The sequence below is a fragment of the Diorhabda sublineata genome, chromosome 3 (genome assembly GCF_026230105.1).
Source record: "Diorhabda sublineata isolate icDioSubl1.1 chromosome 3, icDioSubl1.1, whole genome shotgun sequence".
NCBI lineage: Eukaryota > Metazoa > Arthropoda > Insecta > Coleoptera > Chrysomelidae > Diorhabda > Diorhabda sublineata.
In genome coordinates this window covers 16,569,454-16,596,551 of record NC_079476.1, presented here as the reverse complement: position 1 = coordinate 16,596,551, position 27,098 = coordinate 16,569,454, and the positions used below count along the sequence as shown (strand labels likewise).

Below are 27,098 nucleotides of genomic sequence, written 5' to 3'. Positions count from 1 at the left end.
TAAAGTTGTTGAAAGTTCAAATTTCTTAGAACTATTTTCTAATTGAGTCCAACAAAAAGGGTTCTCAAATGTGAATTCTGGCTAAGTTTCCAAATTTCAAATATATCTTACTTCAAACTATTTGCATTTGTCGAGAATTTCTTGGAATCATCCCCCTGAATTCTGAAAAACTGCTAGGATAAAAAAATTCGGATCATAGATCTTTTTAATTTTACACACAAAAGGTTTCCTTGAATTTTTTCAATGCTAGTAATATTTGAAAAATTAAGGTGGCTAGAGCTTACGGGATGATAATTACAGCTACAGATAAAATAATTACAACTCATTTAAAAATTGCTCCATATTTCCCAAAAAAAGTTCGAATATATTTAATAAATTAGGTATTTTAATTTCAGAGAATTTTTTAAAATTTATTGTAACAAAAATTAACTTTGAATATTTCGTTTTCCACCATTTTGCTAAATGGATTTTTTTAATTCCTCCTAAGCATTTTATTGCGTAGATCAGATTATAATAAAAAAATCCCATTGAGGAAAATGGTGAAGAATGACATTTTGAAAGTTAATGTTTGTTACAAATATAAAAAATTCTCTGAAATTAAAATTCATAATTTGTTTGAGTAATGCATGGTACAATTTTATGTGAAATTTAGAAATCTGCAACTTTGATTTTAAAAAAAGTCTCGCCAAATCTATCCAAACACTTAACACTAAACAAAGTAACTTATATTGACTATTTCCTTCGAAAAATTTAAGCCAACCAAAAACCTGTAATATTTTATGTTTACCTAGCAACGATCAAATTTCAGCGATAATATTGCACTAGTGCAAATTATCGATAATTTGCACTAATGCCAAATTTTCGTCTAGGATTAATAATTAATTGTTTATTTTAAATTAAATTTATCTCAGGAAATAGTCTGCCAAAATGCCCTCTCGTGCATGTCAAATTGTCTCATAATTTCCTCTCGTGCGCATTCGCGCACTCGAGAAAATTAAATTATCGACAATTTGACATGCACTCGGGACATTAATATTGAAAATTTAGGGGGTTTCACAGAATTCGCATTGTAGTATCCTTTTTTTTTGGACTATAGTTTGCATTTTCGTTTCCAATTTGTCTACGAAATTAATACAGCCTACAATTAACCCTTCTACTCTTAAACAAATATTTTTTTTATATTGGTCACTTATGAAGGCATATAGTTCATTATTTATTAAAAATATTAAACTAACTAAAAGGGTTTGATCCTCTTAAGTATTCTTTCTAACTCAGTATTGTCAAGGAGCTAGATAGTCTCGACATTGACGTGATGATGGAGTCTTTCTTCATGACTCTTTTATAGAAATGTTATTTTTTTTCCATCCAAAACTTTTAAAGTAGTTACACATATTATTTTGACATTTTTAAATAAGTGAAAGTCGTGGGTACAGTTTCATTCCTCGAGAAGACATTTTGGTGAATGACCAGGGGGTAGAAACCTTTAAAATTGATAAAAAGTGAAAAAAAAATGCAACATGAAACCCCTTAGAAAATGGGGAGACTATAATAAAATAGAGAGGAAAAATAATTTACGGATGATTTGAGATTGGGAAGGGGCTGAGTTTTTAATGTTGAAAATGGTTTATTTCGATTTCCGACAAAAGTACAAGACTTATTGAAAACAGTTGTTGGCAATAAGATCTACAATTTTTGTATTTTACATAACCTAAAATTTTATATGAAAAATTAAAATAACCACGTTTTTGGTTTTTTATTTTTATATTTTACACTAAACATTTTTTTTTCTCTCGAAATTTTGTGTAAACTTATCTTTTCATGTCCCAAATTTGTTTGATTTGAAATATTATTTTGACTCAATATCGAAACAGCACCCTAATTTTCAATCGAAAATTCTTCCGTAAAAATATTAGTGTGTGAGTTTTTTGTTTCCTGAAACTTCTACATTCTGATGGCGTAAAAACTGATTACGACCACTATGGAAAATTTAAACGTACAATGGATTAAGTATCTATTAAATTTTTACACTTCAATTATTTATGTTTTATCATTGCAACATGGAATCTCACGTTTGTCGTGTAATTAGAGTGTAAAATTTTGATAGATAACTATTATGTACAATATACATAATGATGAAAAAAATTTTTTTTCCTTTTTTTTTTCTTTCTGTGAAAATGTACCATGGTGATGGTAATTTTTTCTTACACTATCAGAAAGTACAGATTTCAACGAACAAAAAACCCACCACCATGTGAAATACAAAAGTTGTATTTTATTTTATTACCTACAACTTTTTTCCATAAAACTTGTAGTTTTGCCGGAAATCGAGATCTGTTTTTTACCATTAAAAACTCACTTTCTCCCTCTTTCCGAACTCTGATTGGCCAGAAATTATTTTTCCTTTCATTTCTATTATATTCTCCTCTTTTTCAATGGGTTCCATCCTTCTATTTTTTTTTGGTTTCAAAAATTATCGACCCTGGTCTAATCTGTAGTTTTGTATTAAAGGAAACTTTATAATCCTGTAAATATCATTTTTATATGATTATTCATTGCATTGTAGATAAACCTCTTCTTAGTGAACGTAAAATAATGCAGTACTTGATATATGAGCTTTATTGCATTATTTACCAATTTTTTTTGCTTTAAATCGTAATTTACGAAAAAAATAACTTTCTTTGAGTATGAAAGAAAATTTAACCAATATTTCTAGTACTAACATTTTTCTTGTTTTTCCTTGTACATGTATATATTTTCATGTGATCTACGATGGTCTGACTGCAAGTCGTCGGAGAACTACCCTTATATATAATTATTAATTTTTTATTACAACAAAATGTTTTCAAGTCTTTACAGGTCTGTCAGTATTTAAATTTAGTGCCTGTAATTTTAACACTAGACGGTTTTTGTCGTAGTTTATATTTATCAATAGGTTAGCGGTAGTATTTGGGTGAATGGTAGTTTGATGAAAAATGGACTTTTAACGAAATATTTTTCTCCAGATTCAGAATTGGATTACCAACATATAACAAAAATAATAGTATGAGGTTACAATCTGCATGCTTATTTATTGTACAAACAGTCTATATTGATATTTGACAATTAGATTACCTCTTTTGGCACCGTCGCATCGGTCCAGTAAAGTTCATTTCAGTTATAATTAATCCAGAAATAAACATGTAGCCTCAATAATATTTTTTTAAGGGGTTATATCATTAAGTTTATATAAATTTTACCCGGGGAGTAGAAAAGTTACACTTACTGGGTATTTCTGGATTGGATTGGAGGATTGGAAAAAATTTGATAGGGAACGATATCGAGTAAGGAAGTTGACATATTAGTCAAATAAATACACGAATAGAAACACTACTTAAGTGCACACATTTTTTTTTTTGGAATCTAGCCAAGCTTTCCTAGAATTTCGTTTTTCGTTTCTTATATTATTTTGCTTCTGTCACATTTTTTACTAGGCTTTGTGGCGCTTTTCTCTTGATGTCTTTGTACCAGTTTAACCTAAAATTTTTAAGCATAATTTGAAAATTTTTAATCCTCTGAAATTACATTCCCTACGATTTTCTTTAGTCATAATTTGTCAGCGAATTACGATTTGTTTTAAGTTGTAATATTCTTCCCCCAAGTTCTATCTACCTTTAAATATAAGTTTCTCCTGAATTTTCCCTTTTTTCCAAAACAAAACAAAAATATTAATTTTAATCCCCACTTGGAGATAATTGCAAGTCATTCTTAACAAAAAGACATTTTAAAGTGAAAATTCCATATAAAATTCTCATTTTAGGTCTAATATGTCAGGTAGTTATGAAGGATGAGGTATCTTTTTGGCTATAAAATTTACTAGGTTGAATATGTTGAAAATTGGTGTCAAATATTGGAATAGACTGTTTTTAGTAATTAAATTTGGAATTTCCGGAATTGTTGGTGATATTTATACTGAAACAGATTGTTTACTACCTACAATAACACAATACTATTAATCTTATCCTTCGAGCCTTTTATATCGTTACATCCGGCTCGAAGGACCAGACAAAGTAATTGTTATTGTAGTGATAGCAAATAATTAAATTAACGACCAAATAAATATAAGAATATTCTTATAAGAAATATCTTCCTTTACTTTATAATTTAAACTACCCGTTGCGAAAGTTTTGTTACTATAGGGCCTGTAAATACCAAATGAAAAATCTTATTATTGTAACAATTAAAAAGTCCATATAGATTTAAGCAATTAAATCGAATGTGTTGTATGATTGATATTTAAGCCGGGGGCACCGCAGCAAGGCAAAGGGGCATCGTAAAGCATTGCACGCGCCTCCGACTCTTAACAAAATGCATGTGTACCCTCTGTCTTTTTTTTCTCTTTACACTATCTGTGTGTTGTTTGAACAAAATATTTCGCTTGCAGCCAGGAGCATCGGGTAAGTATTTGCTGTGGTGTAGGGAACCTATATCATTACTCGAACTAATTTATTTAAAACCAAAGATGTTTTGGTTATTCAGAATGGGAATTTCAATAAAATTAATACATACAAAATATATTTACAGAATATTTATAACAAGATAGGCATTCATTTAGTACTAACTATATCATATAACAGCATGCTGTCGAAATATCTATAAAACGTAATAATAGTGGCAAACATTTTGAATAGATTAAAAAGACCATATTGTTATTTTGATTAAAAAATTTTTACAGGTGATGATGAGGCTAAATAACATTTTGAATTTCATTGATAGGATTAGTAGAATAATTTTCAATCGATTTGGTTAATTCATAGCATTCATTATTAATATAACGTCATACAATATTGGAAAATATTTTGTCGAACAGAAGAATATTAACGTTGATTTGTTAACCAACCTAATTACAATCTGCCAGTGTGAATCTCATTGTAATAAGGGCTGAAATGATATGGATAATAATTTCTTTGTGTTTCAATCTATTTACTTTTTCGTTAAAGTATCTTAAATAACCCTGTATTAATATGGGAAGTGGTGAATCGTGATATGAAATTAATTATTCTTTATATGTTTTATTATTACCTCCAAAATATTAACTCTTTAATCAAGACAGTTTGGAAATATTCGCAGAAATAAGGTTAATAACACACACATTTGCAAGTTGGTTTATCCCTAATTTTTCACGTACAATGGGCATTCATAAATAATAATAATCCTGTGTCACCTTGTATATGAAGGGTGTCCAGAAATTCTCCTATCAAACCCAAACTATAGATAATAGATTAAATTTCATTTTACGCATATCTAATCACACCAGCCACGTTGTCGCGTTTGGGTGATTCTCCCCTCCCACCTTTAGTGAAGTTTTTCATCTAAAAATAATCCAATTAAAACTTAATTTTCGCTAAAATTACCCCCCTCTCACCTCTAGAGATGTGGAGTAATTATGGATAGCATGTAAAATTCAATTGTTGCATTTCAATTCCACTATTTGCGCAACCAAAGGAGCAAATGGGTGCACAGTGGTTCAAACACATGTTTCCAATTGTCGTTTTTGAGATCTATGCGTCAAACACGGTTGTGCTTAGTTAAATGGTTGGACTCTGTGACCTGAAAATTGCGATTTAAACAGTGGGATTAAGGTTATGTAGACAAGACTTCACAAGGGCCCAGAGGTTATATATAGTAAAAAGTACAGTAAGTGCTTATATAGTATTCCTGTTGTATTTCGGACAAGGAAACAAATAATTTTTTGGTATGTTTTAAAATTTGTGACCTGACACAAAATTCACTGAAGTTTGTTTCAATTAATTCTCGTGTGACAAACTGGGTTTGATAAATTAAATGATAAAAACCTGCGATTACAATTGTTCACTATAAAGCTGCTTTTTATTATCATTCAATTTGGGTATATTTTTTGTCCCCCAGTTTATCGGACAAATTTCACAGAGAACTCTGAAATTATAGGGGTTTTATACAATGTACCAAGTTTTAAGGTAACAGTTAAAAATATTGAAGGGGTACAAATTTCTAAAATCTGTAGTTTTCATTTGGCGAAAGTTTTTGGGCACCCTATATACGTACTGAATTTTGCATCTTGCTAATATAATATTTTCGAAATCGATGGGGATATTCATACTGCAAACAGTGATTATTATCGCTATACCTACATTCAAAATTACATTGTCGGGTCCTTCAAGTCGGATAAGAACTTATACAAGGCTCGAAGCACCAGATAGTGTAATTGTGAGTGTTGGTTCAGTTATAGTAAACAGTTTGGATTAATACATTTGTTTACTGAATTATATTTTCGTCTTCGTGGAATTTTTATCACCATTACATTATACCAACGTAAAATTCAACAGTCTTCCGAAACATCTTGATGTTAAAGAATTCTTCTAAAGTGTTTGTTGCTTTAAATGTTCAACCAGTTTGTACTACCAACATATCCGTGGTAAAAATACCTGGAAAATTATAGAACGTTTAGTTTAGTTGTTTATAATTACACGTTAGGAAACAAGAATTGGACTAAGAAGCATGGTACTGTTCAAGGTACTACAGTGTTTAATGTACTAACATATTGAACTGTTGAAAGTGTATTTTATAGTTGGTGCCAGAATCATTCCCACTTTGAATAATCTGTACGTCTTTTTAATGTGAATGTACCATATTTATGCATATTATAGAAATTGAATTAGATAATTTGGTGTATGTGGTAAAAGAAGCCAAAATTATAATATTTTGGCGAGAATCGTTACTTGACTCTTTTCCCGGCATGCTATTGTGTAGTAATTTGAAAAAAAATCTCCAGGCAATCAATTTGGATATATATTTATTTAGTTGGCTAAATTGGGACTTATTGTCTTTTTATAGATTACGATTACGAGTATTACGGTTACGGGGACTATAGAGGCGGCTACAGTGATCCCTATTATGATGACTATTATAGATATGAAGATTATTATTACGATTATCAGCCGGCCCCAACATCATCTAGAGGAAGGGGTCGGCAACCTACTTCGGTATGGGTCAAAACTAAATTATTCTTTCACGTTAAAAAAAAAAAAAATTACAGTCAGATGTTGCGCGTCGGCCGACATTAACATTCTAAATTCAAAAAAAAAAAAAATAAAATTCACCTTGTTCCTATTCGAATCTTTTTTATTTTTCTTTACTACATTTAATTGATTGACATTGGAAAGCCAAAGGAAATTTGAAATTATCCGCTAGAAATTTATTTAAAAAAATCTTTTAACCACATTTATTTATTTAACAGTCATAACGTCATACAAATTTCAAAAACACATTACGTCCAGCGGTTAACTGAATGTAAACAATTCCTGGGTTTTAGTTTGAGATAAATTTAAAAAAAATAAATATGGTATTTTTCAGCGTTTTTGGTTATTTCTGGAAAATTATTGCTATACGTGGCAACAAACTAATTCAGCGCACTTCTTAAAACCAACATTAAAGAACTAGAGGCAGAACAACTGACCTGAAAGGTCTAATGTGGAGAGGCTGCCACAAAAGAAGATTTACGCTTCTTATTTTGTTTGAATATGACACAAATGAGATCAATAAATCCCCCAATGGGCCTACCATATTTGGTATAGTCAAAAGTGTTGCTATTACATATTTTTCTAGTCTGTGGAGATAGATGGGAAAATCTGGTATGAGACAAGCTAAGGCTGTACTTAAACAGTTGAGAAATATAACTTGTGACTAGTCTTTTAACCGGTCACAGTCATATGAGTCGCCATTCGCATGCTATTAGTATTATGGATGATCTAGAACGCCGCTGGTGCATGGAGGAGAAAGAAATTTCAAACCAAGTCATCGTTGAGTGCCCAGTAAATACTTGCACAAATCTTACAGTTTGTCCAGTGACTGTAATAGGTTCAAGTCAAAGGGACTGATTTTCAAAGGACATCGGATTTTGGTAGTTTTAAATGGGGCAAGATCGACTCATCAAAAGGCATATGTGCGCAATGGTTCCTGACCGCCCAATTCCTGATTATGAATTGTGACAAAAAAGTTTTATTAGGATCACCGGCACAATGAGACTAAATAAATCCCAACAATAAAAATAGATGGTCTGACAAGAAAAACAAAGATAATTGGGGATGTCATGGGATAGCAATTATGAATATTTTATTCACGTTGAAATGTTTGATGTTAAATTTAAGATATGATACATTTTATTCGCATTATCGAAAGTTAGTCGATTGAAAATCTTTAAAATTTCTTTGGACCTCATTTAAAAAATTATTTGACGTTTCAGTCTGCCAGAGGCTGTTAAACATATGGCAAAGTCAAAGAAAACTATATCTGCGCTTGAAATTGTACGTCGAAGTACGTTAAATTATAAAAACATCATAATGACACAGGTGTAAATGTTGAAGCTTTTTTAGATCATATTTATCAAATGATTTTGATAAGGTACTGTCACTAACCATTCAATTTGTCCAAAAACAGCTGCTTTCATACCTGCATTATATTTCCTTTAGCGCTATTCAGGTGGGTTTGTAAACCATAATTTGCAGCATATAGCTGGATACTCTTCCGGTAATTGAGATAGTTCTTACTTTTTACCACCACAGTCAGAAATTTGACTAAATTATGGCTATCAAACTTCACAGTGTATGAATGCCGCTTACTTAAAGCCAACGTTGGCATTGGATGCACATTGAGCCTTGAAGGCTTAGTGAACAGGTGCAAATTTGAATAAATATTTCGTTTTGACTGGTGCAAAATTTCTTCAATATGGATTCCCGTGAATTTTGATTGCATTTTTAACAAAACTGACACTGGATGTCAGTTTAGGGATTGTAAAATTGGTTAAAGTCCACTATGATCTGTATTTTATGACAAAAATCGTCAAGGATAGTGACGATACAAAATGACATCAACCTCACGTTAACCAAGATGGTTACATGAGCATTAAATGGAATGTACAATTTCATCCTTTGTTGAAGTTATTTACCTTTACCAATAAAAAAATTGCAAACTTGACAAATGAATACAAAGTTACTTTATACGAAAGTCCTTGGATTATAAAGTAAGACGATTCCTTCGGAATCGATTTCATCTATAACCTCAATGTCAGGAGTAGATAAACAAAGTCGATTCTGAGACGGATACGACTTCATTAGTGGTGGCGGGGGAGACATCTTGAATGTCAACTGTCAATCGGAAGGGACGTGTTTTGGTACAACCATCTGGTATTCTGTGTTTCCGAGTGCTCTGTGTCAACTGCTAGCTATACCATCCGTCATATCACATGTGTCAACTATGACGTCCTTTAGTACAATTTTTTATTATCGGAAAATGTCTGTGTACTAAATGTATATGTACAGAAAAGATTTGTGAAACTACGTATTATCATGATGAATAGGAAATCTGTTGGCCTATTCTTCAAGTCTATTTCTTTGTGCATCGCTTAACAACTCATCTTGAGTCGCAGACCATCACTCCTTTTGTACCAATTCAGTGAGGACATGGGTGCAAAAATTTTTGTTACTGTAGCACGTGATTGAGGCCTATGTATCCATTTATGCGCGTAGCAATGGTCTGCGCTTTAATGTTACCATAAACATCTAATATCATATGTTAATTTTTTCTGTGAGCGGAGCTATGATGCGATGTTATAGTTGGAGCTATATTCAATGCTATGGTCGGAGTAATGATTAACGCTCTTAATTTGATATAAAACTCCCAGGTTTTACGACAGCCTTTAATAGCAGACTGGAATGTCTTCAAAACTTGTTTCTGGTTGTCTCAACACAGATGGTATGAGACTTGACCTTTTGAAATAGATGCAGATACATTTATTCCTAAAAAAATTATACAACAAAGGTTAAATTTATAAATGATATTATAGATTGCATGAAACATACAGAAAACATTATTCAGGTTTATCTGGACGAAGAAGATCTTTCAATTGAATTTTGTCAATTCAGTTTCGGTTTTGTGGAATTTTATTTTGCATTTCATACGTTCCATCAGCAAACAAGCAGTTTAATAAATTAACTGCTTAAAATCACAGATTCTACTTCTGTTTACATATCGGAACTGCTGAAAGATACTATAAAAACTACAAAATATAATGCTTATATACTTTTTTTTTATTTACTCCATCCGTACAGCTTAGAATTTCCTATTTCGAATTTGGCAACGCTGTATAATCTGATCCATGGGCGTCACTAGAAGGTTTTTTTCCCATTCAATCGTAAAAATCCACTCGTGTCGGTAATTTTTTGGATATCGCGTTAACTTTTGTCCGTCGGCCGCGTTTAACATTCTGACTGAATCAGTATTATTAATTTCTCTTTAATTGATTAATGCGGTAGTTTGATTGTGGCACAGTGTCTTGCCTGACTAATAAGAAGCAGCTAACCCAATAACTGTATAATAACAACTTCCCGGTACTATTTTCCGCTTGCACGTGAACAAAGAAAAAAAACAAACAATCACTAATTTCATCGTACACTTGCCACATTCAAAAATACCATCATATCTGAGCCAACTTGAAAATTGAGTGAGCGCCGCCGGGAAAAGTGAAACACGACACGAAATGAGTCAATTGGCATTGAGTACGTTTTAATAATTCTCAAATTCGCAAACAAAGCCAGCCGCTGGCGATGGTGGCTGGCTCAGATATGATGTGCTCTTAGTTGCAGGGTTATCCAAAAGTGGGAAGAGGGATGATTTTTTTTTCGATGCCGCCACGCCGATACACTAACCTCACAAATGAACTCGTTTGGCTTGTGTTTTAGTGCATTTTTTCAATAATAAATTTTCATATAATTCAATTTATCCCGATTGTCATTTTTCGACTCTCCACGATCAGAAATGGGATTAGTAGTAATATCTATTTGTCCCTAATCCGATTGCTTTACTCGGTTTACACAGATAGCTCGAAAATTAGAAAGAACGATGAATACGGCATCTCCGTCCACTTAAGTCCATAGGACTGACAACAAAGCAGCACTACAAAAGTTTGACTCTCTGTTATTACAGTTGAAATTGATCTGAGGATGTAAGGTGTCATTGTGTCACGTCCTTGGACTATATAATAAATCCAACCTGGTACCTGATCGGTTTCCCAACCACCAACCGATGGCAAACTGGAATCTTAGGAAGATTAGTTCGTAGCAAATGATCGATGGATTGCCCATGAATTATCATCTGCGGAATATGGGAATGATTACCCACGATATTTGTCGCTTCTGCAAAGAAGCCACAGAGAAAGCTGAACATTTACTTACAATTGTCAATATGTCTTTGCTTTGTGTTTCTTGAAACCGGAATAAGCACCCAGGCAGGTAATAGGATTTAATGAAACCTTGTTGTCAGGATGGTTGCATAATAGATTTGAGAGCTTTGCAAAGCCTCATCGCCTCTTCTTCGATCTTAATAATATCGATCGTTGTTTGGTTTAGAGGCAAAGAGGACGCCAGAAACTTTCACATCAGTTTAGTTAAAATTATTTGTCTACTAATAGTAAAGTTGAATTTAGTTACCGAAATTTGGGAACACTTGAAAATTTCTTCTGATCTATAAACCGAAAATTTATTATTGAAAAGTACACTGCCAAACACTTCGTAACTACCGAGTCCATTGAAAATATTTCTCAAACTTTATTTTTTTCTTTTAATTTGCTTACTACTGCAAAAAAAACGTTTAGGAAAGTGCCAGCTTGAGTGTTTGTCTATGTTGTGTGTTACAGCCAATTTGTCGCCTAGTACAATGACAATTCAGCAGCTTTTTGTCTTTGCTTTTGCTTAATTAGTGCTTATTTTTATATTGAAGCTTTGCTTTTTTGCTTTTGATTGGCTTTAATGACTCTAGCAGTAATGTTTTGCTGAGCTTTTATATATATATATATATTATTATTATTAATTATTTTTGGATAACCCTTTTTCTAGAGCTTACGCATTCATAGATGATAAGGAAGGAGTAGCTGAAGAAAATCAACCGAGGACCCGCCGAGGACGATACTTAATGTAGAAACAAGATTTGGAATCATAGTAGCAAATTTGACGAAAGCTTGATATTTTTTTGTTGAAGATTCAACAGTAAATTGCTAAATTTTCATGTTAAAAACGGTCGAAAAGTATAAGATAGCAAGATATTTTTCAAAATTCTGGTTGAATCATTAGTTTGTTGTAAGTTTTTAATGTTATTGTAATTTCTAAACAGCTGTAATTTTGATTCTTATTGTAGTGTATAAATACTTGAAATCAATTGGGGATATCTGAAAATGTCATATTCAATTTTCATATTTTGAATATATTTAGTTCAATTTCCAAAGACTCATCTTATATTTTGATCGTTCTTTTAGATAATATTTTTTCACTTTTACTTTGTTAAAATATTTTTATTCAGTCCTTTCCGCCTCTGCTTTTCAAATTTAACAAATATATTTTGTATTTTCATGGTTTTTGAAAATACTTCATTATAGTAACATAGTGTTGAAAATATTGAGAGCTATTTATTGTTGAATCACTTTGTATATACGAACCAATTATATTTATTATGATTCCAATGCTGTTTGTACAAATTTGGTTTGTTACAGGCATTCTTTGGTTGGTTTTCTTAAGGGTTTTGGCTACTGCAATTAGTTTAATTTTATCAAATCTGAATTGTATTAATTTTAACCCACGAATTTCTCAAATAATCGTTACCAAATGATATAAACGATTAATAAAAATTGTTTTGTTATGAATGCACTTCAACTACTTTAAAATTTAGATAAAAACAGTAGAATAATTTTTTTCTTTTATAAAAATTGCTTTCATCTTGTCGATTTATGTGTTATCCTTTTAACTGTTTAACATTTAATAATAGGATGTCACTAATTATGTATTAACCTGCCAAACCAAATTGAATTTTTGTATCCTCTGAGCTCAAATAGCTCAATCCTGTGGTATTATTCTATCTTTCCTAATTCCTCGTTGAAAATTTGCAATCACTTTGACCTAATCTGTGGTATTTGATGTACTTGTAATGTTACTCATAATTTCGAAAGTGTTATTTCGTATAATCATTTCTCTTTGTTCTCGGATTCCATCTCAAACCATTCTAATACCTGGAGCTCTTTCTCTTGCTCACTGATATGAAAAATGGTTATCCGTTTGTTCTAAATTGTTATTTCCAATTTCCTGAATATATATCAGTAAACTTCAGAATTGTTGCTCCAAGTATAACCATCAGCTTTTTCAGCGACAAAATTTGGGTTGCTTTCCGAAATGGAGAACCGATATGACTCCAAAAAGTGACTTACACTACTCCAGTTTAACCGCCAGTTACTATTCTGTTTAAAATGTCTTCTTCCACAGGCGCGGTATCAAAACTAATAAGGTAGGTGAGGACTTTCAGTAACTATCGAGCCCAAAACTGCACGAGAAACTTTTCCATTGACGCATTATATCTTCATTCATAAAGTTAGGTTCATAAACTACGGAAATCTAAGGACGTATATTTGTTGCTGTCAGATTTTTAGGTCACTTATTTTTTCACTAGCAAATTTTGGCCCTATGCTCCTTTCACTGGCCTACTAGGAGTTCAATTAATCAGCGATTCTTGGATATTTGATTGAAAGTGCTCAGAAATGTGATGCCAAACCAAAACAACGGTTAATTCCCAAGTTGCCTTCGTATATGAACATGTTATTGTCTTTATTACCGAGAAAGATTTGAATAAGGAAGAGATAAATTGATGAGATAAGAAACAAATAATTTTATTGATTGTGAAATGTAGTATAACAAGAACAGGTTATGAAATTTCACATATGACATCTTGTGTCAATTATTGATTGGAAGCGCCATCTATCTAACGACAAAGCCATTTGTCATAACACTGATAATAGGTAAACTGTAGACAAATTAAGTAAATGAATTATTGTCCTTGAATTGGTACATTTATATTTTCTTACTGTTTGCCATTAACATTATTAATAAAAAAATAACAGTTTCTCAAAGCTTGTATACTAACAATTGTTTGGTTATTAATTTGAGAAATTCATGGGATTGGATGACTACCATTTTATGAAAAATTGAACGCGATTATTGATTTGAAAATTGACACTTAGGAACTGGATGAAGGAGTCACGTCAGGTGTTTTCTACGACGTTAGCAGTGGAACACAGGTTTGTTGTCCTTTCTATCAAAATCGTCGATCTAGATTGAATCCTCTCCGGATAAACAAAACCTGAACAATCTCGAAGTGGCGCATTTAATATGAAGACACCTCAATAATATTTTCGTCATCTGAAGGAATTTTTATCCTCTCTTGTAAAAATTCAAATTCAAATTCCTTCAAATAACAAAAATATTGTTGAGCTGTCTCTATTTTAAATTCGACACATTGTATAATCTTTGTTTAACATTATCTTGAAAATTGTTGCAATTTGAAGAAACTTTCGATATACCTGAGATTAAATTTTATATATTTTTTTAAAGAAAAATTAATGATACAGGGTCTATAACCTACAATTATGACTAATTCCAAAAATGAGTCAGGAGTAGAAAAGAGAAAGTAGGAGAAACCATTGTTTTCCTGATTATATAAATTGCGGTGCATATTTTAGAAGAAAGTGACAGTGATCGACTTCTCGCTCGATTAAATCTATTTCTAGTGATTTCTAAAGTAGTCCTGGTGAATCCCCAGGAGTTCACAAGAAGCTCAACAGGGCTCTACGTAAATTTCCATCGATAGAGCCGATCTTAATACTTTTTAATGAAATTTGATAATATTGCAGAAATATATGGAACCGGTAATATTTTGAAAGTGGTCTACGAAGAAAAAAATTTCTAGAAACTTCCCGATCTATAATCAATTGTAATAATCAGCTCATTGCGTACATTTTGAGGCTGAATTGGGTTGTTTACTAGCAAATGATTGAACTTTAATTTTTTATTCGAATATGTACGGTGAAATGTCAGAAGTATGTGAGGGACAAACGAAGAAATGTCAAACATTGTTAGGGAGAATAGACATTATATATATATATTAAATAAAAAATTAGAAAATCCGATTTTTGACAAAATCAAACCTAAAAAGGTTGATTGATGTTCTTAATTGAACAATTTAATTGACTATTATCATCATATTTAACTTGAAAAAACAATATTTTGAACATGAAAGATATAAAAAAGAATAGTAGGCAAAAGAAAGGAAAATAACTTTCATATACTGCGATTGATGTACACCATGACTTTTTATCCAATAATAACCTATGGAGCTATTGTCTGACAAAAACATCCAACTGCAATTGAGACAAAAACATCCAACAGCAATTGATTAAGCGATACCTGGGCAAGGTATAGATACTAGAAAGTATCTACCCTCAGAGACCACAAACTAGAATACCACTTTTCTAGAATAGAATACCTCTTTTCTCTATCATATAGAATAGGTCTTTTCCCTACAGATTGGGAAAGTACTCGGGTTCAATCCATAGCAAAAAAAAAAGGAAAACAGATGATACCAATCAATATACTGTCATCATCTAACCATAGCAATCCTCTCCGACAGTGAAATATTTATAAGGCACAAATTATCAAAGTCGAAGGTTTTCGTATATGTAGTGAACAATGTCCTCCTGATTCCGGCCAGAACCGTTCTGGGTTCCAAGACTGATTAAAGTAGAACTGAAGACAAAAAACCTCAGCTGAGCACTCGAATGATAATTTATATCCGATCTTATATACTCGCGACTGTAGTTCTGGTATTATGACCTTGAAAGGTTTAGTGATGTATCAACCTAACCTACAAAATCTGACAGGGTTCATAATGGATCATAGAACACCTCGAGAAAGGAACAAATATTGGCGATTGTAGCTTTTGTAGAGGAGACAGTCGAACACCGGAAACCATTTCAAATAATGCTTTGAGACAGCACGAAGGGCTGTAGCATATAAATCCAGTCCAGCTCTTACAAAAGGGGGACACAATACCTTTTTTATGATATACTTGGTGTTTTTGGATAATTATCCGTAACCATCTAATACCAAGAAGGAAGTTGCTGGGATACCGAATAAATTGGAGATTTAACAGATTAGGTTGAAATTTGAAATAGAGGTCAAGTATTTTGAAGCAGTATATGGAAGATTGAAAATTACTTTCATATCTAACTAATTCGAAATATTTGCCTAATCAGTAGTGTTCATTATTCAAAGATTATACTACGAAGTCCTAAATAAATTTGATTAAATCCCACATACCAGTATCCTTTCGCCTCTTATTTAGATCTCGCCTCTCACTTCCTCATCTCCTTACGGTTTAGGTGCAATACTAGAAAAAATATTTTGATAACGAGATATAGCAGACACAATCCTAAGAGGTAACTATTTGTATTTCGGTTGATACAAATTTGGACTCCTTCATTTTAGTTTGCTGTGGATAAAATAGGATAATATTTAAATAGAAATGTTTAATTATTTTAGCGCCCTACCAAACCATTTTATTAAAATGCCAGAACATGTACCAAGATTCTATAAAAAAGTCAATTTTTATGTAAGTACACAACAAATAAAAAAAGGGTTTATCGTATATTTTGTTGGTTTCCTGCTCCAAAATTCCATAAAAGGAACTGTGAACGTTTTTATATATTGCGTAGGATATTTGGAGAAGAAAATAGCAATAATGGGAAACTATGACTAAACAATAAAATAAATATAAGAACAATCTCGTAGTAAACGTGAAATTTTTTCATATCGTTAAAACTAAAACGTTTTAATTTATACATTCCATATCTTTTGCTTCACTAACTTAACACACTAAATATTTCGTAAAAGCTTCTTGTGTATGTCGTACTTATTTGCTTCGAAACTAACACAGCAACAATGTTTGATCCAAATTGTTCAACCGAAACTGCAAAAAATTTTACAATTTTACCTCGAAACTTCAAACATTCAATTCATTCTCATTAAAATAATTAGTTGAAAATTTTCAAATTATGAAATAATATTGTTATGAAATTTAATGTTTAGTTTAATAAAATCTTTTGTTCTCTAGGTACTTTTGACGCAACTTCTAAGTAGTATCTAACAATCAGTAAAGTCTTACATTTTTCAGCCGCGAATTTTCTCTTCTCTCCGGACTTCTACGCTAGATTTTACTCTCCATTATCAATATTTAGGATATTCTATTTGTATTCCAAATAGCTTGTCTTTAATTTTTTGACAATATCAAAGTGCGGATGTTGTTTGAGCCCGCTAAAAGTTTGTCATACTGTACTCACTTTTTTACATTCATAATCAATATAGTCAGTAATAAATTCACACAACTTATAGAGAACTTCGTGATTTTTATTGCACACAACTGAGTAAGTCATATGAAGATGTGGACAGATTATACACTTTCCAAATGATGCAGAAACATCAACACGTAGAACCATAAAAATGGCAAACCATCATATGCTTTACGAATGTCCTACCCACTTAGCAAAAGGCTTAGGGATCTTGAAGGAGTAACTAAAACTTTGAGAGGTGTGACAAAACCCAAAAAAGCTCCCGTTTGTGAGGAATCTTCGTATTTTGGAGGAAGAACAATGAGATGGCAAAAAATATCTTTTTAGGTTGGCTGGACAGTTAAAATAACTCCCCAAACAATCTGCAACACTAAAACGTCCAAAAATTAAATTGGAATTTCTAGAAGCATTACTAAAATTTATACTGAAATATAATGTTTACACTACCACTACACCAACACTCATAATTACATTGTCGGACGCACGTTTCCTCTTTAGAAACTGATTGTAAACTGACCACAAGACCACGATTGAACTCTAGAACAATTGGAAACTGCTTCGAAGTTTCAACTCAAGATTGTGTTTAATGATGAGGCTCTATTCGGGCTGACAGGTTTATTAATTAACAAATTTCCATATGTGGAGTCTAACAAATCCACAAAACAAATCCAATAGACCCTTGAACAAATGAAACAGAAAATGTCTATACCAGATGAAGTCACTGGTTATCATCTTGGTCAAGTTAACGTCATTTAAGACATACAATCATTAATGCTAACACTTTCCATAATGCTCATGCTTTTGGTAGCTAATGCATATGGGCATTACATTTCTTTATTGAATTCTGGCATGTCACAGTGGATCAAAGATTTTCCAATTGTTACTTATCGATGCAAATGCATCTCATTTCTTTTTGTAATGTTCGGATAATCCTTGCTCAAATTTAACCTTTACTTTAATGGTGGTGTTCCTCAAAAACCTTAGAAGCAATTGTTTATTTTTTCATTGTCTGTTTTCCTTTCCACCTACAAGAAAAATTTTGTACTTGTGTCTCCACATTTTGTCAAATATTTTTTATCATCAATTTCTAATTGTCAAATATTTTTTATCATCAATTTCTAATTGTCTTTATTTAAATATTCTGTTTACTTTCATAGAGTAAGACTAGTGATAATTATGACTACAATAATTATTATTTCTTCTATTTTTATTAAAAATCTCAAAAAAGAATATTGTGGAATTCTTTTAAAAATGTTTTTGTTCAATAGTTTGATGTCGTTTATTAACAATTTGATTGAACGACTCGAGGTGAAATTGTATTAGTATTGCACTTTCCTTGAACCCAATTGAGGTGGTATTGGTAGAAAGGATGAATAGGCGTGTTCCTGAATTATTTCTTTTTATAACATTTGCTATTTAATTGTTAACTTCTTAATTTTGTCCGAATTACAAATAAAACATGCTCATTTCACATTTGTATGGTTATAACAACCGCATTTCACATGTCAAATATCTTGGAATTCGGACACAGATTTCTTTTCTTCAACGAAATTTCATTGTTTTTTTGTTACGTTTTTTATATAGGCTGGTCGTGGGCGTGGAGTGGTGGCACGTGGCCGGGCCGGTGGCCCCCCAGCCCGTGGGGCGGCAGCCAACAGAGCGGGCCGGGGCGGAGCAACAGGGGCCCGTGGGGCAGCACGCCAAGCCGCTCGTGGAGTGGGCCGCGCCAAGGCAAGTTTACCAGGTAAGGATCATCTCAATTTTCAAAATAAGGTGCACCCCATCTCTAAAGGGAAAAAATTAACAAACTATTAGAAAAAAATCAGCTCTCATGTAAATTACAAATTATTTCAATATTCATTTTTATTTTACAATAATTTGAAGTATAAAGAGAATAATGAAAAGAAAAGAAAACGTTGCTGGTCCATTTACATTTAGAAATATTTCAACTGTGATATCACTTTACAATACTCAATAATACAAAATCCAATCCCATAAAAACTAAATGTTGCGCATGGAATGTCAAATTCGTGGTTAAATTGGAATTTCTATATACCACTATACCAACATCGCACCTTCTGGTCCTTCGAACCTTCACTGGTTTACATCCGGCTCGAAGGACCAGACAGTGCAGGTGTGAATATTGGCGTAGTGGTGATTAAAATTGGATCCATGAACTCTTAAATATTTCACAAAATATCTGTTCAAGTCCTCGCATAACTTACTTACAAAAATTCCGTTAGCAAAGCTGAAACTTTATTATTTTTATTCCAATATACACTGCCGATAAAAAACTCATATAGAGAAAATTTTTGCTTACAGTTTTCAAAACATATTTTGGTTACCATGTCATGATTGATAATTTATTGACAGCGCAAAATGTCATACATACAATTTTTTTAAATATTTAAAGTAAAAATTATTTATAATTGAAATAGATTTAATTACAGTGTTTATATTTAAGGTCTCGTTAAACAGCTGTACTCATGTTTTATTGTCGATTTTCAGTTATGTTAGCAGTTGCCTAAATCACGATGTTCATCAAAGTTCCCAACCTTATTTTCATCCTGTTTTAAGACACGAAGTTTGAGAATGGTTTTATTGTTCCTAATGCAGTATGTACGTCGCACATTTTAAATCCTTATAAACACGAGGATTAGTCTAATTATTTCATTTTGTATCAATCACAAAAAGAAATGAAATTTATGTTTCCATTTTCAGAATTTCTTAAATTAATTTTATTGTAATGTGGGACACCGCGCTCGAATTTACCTCTAGAAGATGTGGTGTTGAGTGAGGTGTCTGTAATTTAATTTTTTGTTTGGAGACTTCACTTTATAATATTCTTCGTTTTTTGACATTGAATTTTTACAGAAACGATCATATATTTTTTTAAAAGATAATTAGTTATCGATGACCTTAAAAGTCCTTTTGTTGATATGCACAATATATACTTCAACTAATCTCCTACTTCACTATTTAAATAATTTTCTTTTTTAACAAAAACTTTTGAAAATTATAGATCAAAGATGCCTTTAAACGGAGAACCTAATACCGGAAGACCTTATTAAGTCTACAGGAATTTCAACCGTGTTCCATCAAGTACAACGATTGTCTGAAAAATTTCTGACATAACAAAAGGAACAAGAGATTTTTGTTTCAAAATCATTTTTCTTCTGTAACATATTCTCATTTTGAGTTTGTATTTTTTTTCAGCAATGCTTTCAAATTTTTCAAATAATAGTTGTCTCGCTTCCGTATGCGATATTGTCTTCAACTGAAACTGAAGTTTTAAAACAGGAAAAAGTCGTCGGGTGCTAGATTTGATTAATACGATGGGTGATCAACCAAGGACGACGCCTTGAAGGGGAAACACTCACATTTTCTTCAAAATCCCCAAAATACTGGAATTTTTAAAAATAATGTTAGAATATCCAAAATTGACAAAAATGGAATAATTGTCTAATCTCGTGTAATATATATCCTTCTCCTAACTTCCTTAATATTGAATATACCGGTTGATGAATAATTTTTTTACACACACAACATATATAATGAGAAATTGTACACTGCCCTTTAACTTAAAAATAACTGAAAAATCATTTTAAAGTTCCTCAAAAAGTTCACCAATAAAAACCAAACCAAGTCTAAAAAGGAAATCTCATCGTGCCACGTGTGGGGATCATGTAATATATTCACAACTACCAAATTAACTCATTGAAATATATTTTTCTTTGAGTACCTTTATTATTACCTCATTAACTTCAATTACCAACCATTTTTTTACAAGAAATCTTTAAATATTTCTTTTTATGCCCTGTCCCTAATAAACGTAGGCAACCTCTTAATCTCTACCTGTGTTGAACTACACTAGAAGTGACCTACAGTTTAATGAACGTCAATGTTGAGTAAGGCTATACTATGCTCTGCGTCAGTGATTTCCAGTTGCATGTCACAATTAATATTTGATGTTTTTAAACCAGAATTTGTTAGCGACTAAATTTTATATCAAGGAGTTTACAGAAAGTTTCACAACTTCAAATTTTGAAGCTTTCCTAAATTTTCTGTCAACCCCCATCCTTCCTGTCGTGTGTTTCATAGTCAATTCGTTGTTCTGTCTAATATTCTCGTAAATTACAGAACTTAATACTCTAGAATATTCGATATCGCAAAATCCAATAGGTCATAACCAAGTAACAGGAAAAAGAAAAATAACCTAACCAAATAATTCAAACTATCATTGGGCCAAATTTCAGAAAAATTGTCTGAAATCTCTCCTCTCATGGTACATTTAAACTCTTCAAAGGTGGTTTTAAAGTTTCGTTTCCATTGAAACTTTTAATCGGCTTGCTTTGAACTATCATTGTGTCAATTTTAGCTAAAACCAATTACCTTCTTTCCAGGGTACCTTCGGACACTTCTGGAGTAGTTTTGATGGGGTTGGGGAGGTTTTGGGGCTCCGAACCTATGGAGACTTTTAATCAACTTTCTTCGAACTATCATTGTGCCAAGTTTCAGAAACCGAAATTCAATTTCGATAAGGATTGAGCGGGGTCTTTTATAAAATATTGGACATTAATTGGTGGTGATCTTTTTGGTTTCAGTATCAATATTCTATAATCACTTTTAGTTCATTCCCTTTCAAATAATTCATCATCCGATATAAATATCTGACAACTATCAATCACTTTATAGATTGGAATATGTAAAATATGTTATCAGATATTGAAATTTTTTTCCTGAATACCTTAAGACAATGATCGTACCACATATAGGCCCACACCTTTGCAGTTATGTACCACTGAGTTTATACAGTCTGCGTAGTATACAATTTTTTTTACTGTTTTGGTTTGGTAGTGATAAGAGCAAATCTACCTAACGATGATAACATATTTTAGAGCATGTTTTTTTAAATATAAATTTTTTTTGTTAATATTTCAGCAGGTAAGCGAAAGTTTGACGGGGGTCACCAGAACCAGGGGGAAACTAAACGCCGATTCCAGAGCAACTGGGGAAGCCAGCCCCTTCCGCAACAGCCGCTGGGGGCGGACGTAAACGGTGAACAGCAGGCGTGGTACCAGGATTCGTACGGCTCCTGGAGCTAAGTCAAGTGAACGGACATTGAAAGCCCACAGTGAGACTGAAAAATGTGAGTGGCCCTACGTCAAAAAAAGAAGGGCATAAATGAGGCCGGGGCGCACCCTCTAGTGCCTGCTATAGTAGGGTGTTGAATCGCTCCAAATGAATTATTGTACTGGGAACTAATTTTTTTGTAGGTTCACGCATAGATAATGTGTATGTATATTTTCTGGTAATCTGGTCTCTAAATTTATTTATATTTAATGTTTGATAAATGGAAAGTTTATATAAGACCAGAAATTTTTTATCTAGGATTTTTTTATAAAAAAAAATCGATAATTTCGACCGTCCGCTATATTTGAAGAATGAATTTTCGAATTACACATTGTTTATTCGTGATCACAAATAAATTGAAATAGTTGGTACAATGAATTTTGGCGGAGGATTGTTTCGGCAGATGCGAATATTAGTCCGTGCGCGCCAGCCTGATCAGCTGATGGTGTCCCCAATTCTACGTTAATAATTACCTATTCTGCATTCGTTTTTTTTTAAATTCAATATTCATTTAATATTTGAACTTGTTATTGGTACAATCAAAATTCTTTTGCTGTACGTTTGTTGTTTGGAAATTAAATTTATTCAATTAAATTGATTAAGTTAAAAATTTTGCATTATGTTTTACTAATGTTGTTTTGTAGTCGTAGATATTTAGAAGAAAACACGTTTAATCGGTTCTTATTCAAAAATTGTTTTTAACATCATGTTTAGATGATTTTCTAAAAATCTTCGACTTTTCGGGCGTAGCGCGTTCCCAGTTCTGGCGATCTACTACAATCAAATTTCGGGACGCCAATAAAGCCTACTCGTTGATAGTCTTATTTTTTTATAGTTATACATCTATTGTCGGTTGAGCGGTTTGTTCCCCGCGTCATGCCGTATTTAAATGTTTTTTTTTATCTACTTGAATTTATAACGAGCGGTCTAATATTATATTCCAAAGTGTCACATCACTGCGTCATTTTGTTTCTTTTTAATATCTTTTTATTTATCAGTTGATTCAAGAATTGATTTTTTTATAGTTTGGAATTCGTTGTATGTGACAAGCATGGGTTTGGCACTGAGGCATTTTAACGACAGTCTATTGTTCCGTTTATTTTTTCGGAACGATCGATTGTTTATATAGAGGGACTCTACTCGGTTCATGTTTATGCGCTACAGATTAAAAATTCGTATTACACCAACACTTAGAATTACAAAATTGCACTATCTGGTCCTTCGAGCCGTTTATACAAGAATCGAAGACCAGATAGTGTAATTGTGAGTGCTGGGCTTGATAGAAAATATATAGCAATGAATAAAATTCACGTGGAAAAGGAAATTGATTATATTTTAGTCTGTCGCGTATATTATATAAAATCGTTCCTCATGGACAGAGTAAATTTTATTATATATGTATAATATAATTATATATTTTATTCTTGGTAATGCATTTTTGCATTGTGATGATTGTATTTTAGCGGTAATTTAAGGAGTTCAAAAAGCATATACTTCTGTTTTCCGGCCCAGATGATAATATTAATCGAATGTAGGTTTTCGTTGTCGGAACTTTTTTTTTGAAAACTTTATTTATATTTTGAGTGCGAACCAAAAGGCGCTTTCGAATCTTTTTATAAAACCTTAGAAATCAACCTAATCATATTTCTAATGGAAAAATCTTTTTTAAAAGAATACAAATCCAAAATTTTTCTTAGAAAATATTGTCAATTATTGTGGTGGTTGATGAAACATCCTCAACCTTGATCTTGTTTAATGTATAAAACGGAATGTTTCAATTTCTTTTTATTTTTTCGTTTTCGTTTATTTTGTATTATTTCCAAGGTTATGAAATCGACTCCTAAGGTTCATTTTCTATTTTATCGTTAGTTTGAAACATTTTCATATAATGAGAGTCCAGAACATTTCTCAGAATGTATTTTGTTCTCCCAAGTAATCCGTTTTCCATTCCTTATAAAAAACGCATCGACGGAATTCTTGATTTAATTGAATTGTAATTTTTATTGAGCAAAAAATTCCGATTATTTATCCATTGTTATCTACAATGAATGATAAAGACCCAAAAAGAATGGTTGGAACGTATTTATTTTACGTTTCATGAAAAAGTCTTTGGATCACAATTTCAATCCTTTAAAAAAAGGCTCTTTTTTCTATGGGTTTTCATGCTTTCCGTTTAAAGATTGTTACCCCAATACCCTCTAATCAAACAGGATATTAATTCAATCAAATTGTAATTTTATCGAGTGGAAAATCCTTTGATTTACCCATTATTATCTATAATATGCATTATAGACCAAGAAAACGTTTTTTATGTATCCATTTTAAGTTATCAAATTTTCATCGAAAAGTCCTTGGCACAAGGTTGAAATGATCTTTTCTCTTATTGTAGTAGTAGAAGCAAATCCCATGGATTTTAAATATTTCTTAGGATTATCCTATTTTCTATCTCTTTCCCTACTTTTTATTCAAAACAAAGAATTGCTTTCCACTTATCAGCCAATGAGAAAAATCTCAATTTTATCAAATTGTAACTTAATAACCGAATGCAAAATCCTCTGACTTACCCACTTTCATCTATAATAAACGGTATAGGTCTATAAAAATGTTTGGTTTGTATCCATTTTAGGTCACCATAAAGTTTACATGGAAAAGTCTTTGGAACACGGTTGAAATAATCTTCTCTATTATTTAGTAGAAGCAAATCCTAAAGATTTTAAAAATAATCCTATTTTTCTATCGGTCTCCATGCTTTTTATCTAAAAGGAAATATGATTTTCCAATTTTTAGTTCTTTACAAACCTCAATTTAATCAAATAGTAACTTTATTGAGTGAAAAACCCGTTGATTTACCCATTTTTATAGGTGATAGAAGATGTAGATCCTAAAATCCAAACGGATTACACATTTTTATTGAGATAACTTTATTTTTCTATTACACTCCATACTTTTCGTTGAAAAGAAAAAATGGTTTTCCACTTTATCACTTTCTATCTTTTAGGCAACCTCGGAAATCTTAATTTAGTAGAATTTCAACTTGTATGAGCAAAAATCTCAATAATTCACCAATTTTCATAGATAATAAATGATAGACCTAAGAAGAACCGTTGGGACTATTCTTTTGGGAAATTTCATGAAAGAAATTTTCAAGACACAGTTGGTTATCATTTTTGTTGTTTCACTGTCAATTACTATAATATATCAACATCCTTTTATTTAGTCTCCAATGGGTAAGAGCGCGATGAAATGAGATAGTTCCACTTTTGATCTTTTGAGCTTTTTTCTTATTGAAGCAATAGTAATTTGTAGTCGAAAGTAGGATAAAATAGGAGCTACTTATTTCGATATTTCTATTTTCTCAAGTTGTCGCAGGCTCCGAAGCGGATTACAGCTAAGACACTCATTTGCAATGATAGAATTTTTGTTATACATACATTTTGCTTCGGCTTAACTTGTCCCTCTCCGATTTTATATTTAGAAAGTTTCAGTTATGATTTTTTTTGTTTCGATTTTAGTGTGAAGTAGCTAATCTTTCAATATTTGTACCATAAACGCCTAATAGTAACACGTTTTTTTGCATTTTTAATACAACACAAACCATACTACTGTATCGAGTCTCAAATAAGTCTCAAATAAGCCGTTGTATTTTAAAGAGAATTCGTTAAATTTGGCGCGAAATTACACATCAAGACTTCGAAAGAAATCTTTTTAGAATACGTACGGTGTCGTTTGAGATGCGTTTTATGCAATTTCATACTGTACTCTGTATTTTTTCATTATTGATATAATTTGGTCGAAGCCCCTTGCCTGCTTCAGACTTTTTGTTATTTTGTATCATTCTATCAATTATGAGAGGACTGATGATTTATATGTCTCAATAAACAGTTGTATGTGTATTACAATTTTACTAATTTTTCGGATTGTTATTTGAAACGACCTAGCGATGTTACCATTCCCGCAAATATCCTTTTTACCTTTCAGATAGAACTGAAGCTTTCTACTGAGATCTAGTATAAAAAGTACATTTTCAATATGCTTATCATTTGTCGTCATTTTACAATCGGTGTATTTCTCTATTCTGGCTCTAATTTAATCACCTTACAATATTATCTTGAAAAAAATGAAGGTTTTTAAAAAAATCAAGAATAATTGAAGGGGCTATATGCAAAATGCACTTTTTAAGGGGAATTACTTTTGTACCGCGAGGGAAGGAAACAAGGACAGTCGTCGATCATATCTCAACAACAGATTATTTACAGCTTCAGGTGAAAAAATTGTAACAAAAATGATCCCGAGAAAAACGTTATACTAACTAAAACTATACCTCTTTCTGCTTCCACCTTTATGAATTTTTGGAACCGTGTGAACATTACTTGAGAAGTAATATTTACACGGTTGTTGATATTCGTTCTGAACATACTTTACACTACCACTCCCCGTTTCGATAACCAAGTTATCGTCTTCAGAGACTGATGTTTACCTATTAACTATGTTATCACGTATAAGTATTTGGTTTTTTTGTGAAGATCATTTAGAGGTAAGTGGGTACTTTTATTATTATATAAGTAGCAAATTCAAAACTATATACGATACTGAATGACGTTGAAGAAAAAAGGGGCACTACGGGTTTTTCAGATTTAATAAAATTTTCGTTTAACATGGAGAAAATTTGACTCTAGGGTATTTTTCTTGAGTATAAAATGAAATCTGTCTGTTTTCATGACAAACTAGTCAAAAT

At 31.9% G+C, this 27,098-nt stretch overlaps 1 protein-coding gene across 10 annotated transcripts in view; it reads left to right on the top strand.

Moving 5' to 3' along the window:
- The window catches only part of LOC130441906 (heterogeneous nuclear ribonucleoprotein Q), a 71,815-nt gene extending 45,542 nt beyond the window's left edge, over positions 1-26,273 (top strand). For 6 of the 10 annotated variants that reach the window (XM_056775768.1, XM_056775771.1, XM_056775770.1 and 3 more), the window contains 3 exons: positions 6,850-6,998; positions 18,815-18,974; positions 22,172-26,267. In XM_056775768.1, the coding sequence (XP_056631746.1) occupies positions 6,850-6,998; positions 18,815-18,974; positions 22,172-22,335 (473 nt within the window). In that variant the 3' untranslated portion in view covers positions 22,336-26,267. Of the gene's footprint in view, positions 1-6,849; positions 6,999-16,424; positions 16,495-18,814; positions 18,975-22,171 lie in introns of those variants that run through there. The other 4 variants (XM_056775774.1, XM_056775773.1, XM_056775772.1 and 1 more) reach the window with 3 other exon arrangements.
- Positions 26,274-27,098: the final 825 nt, after the last annotated feature.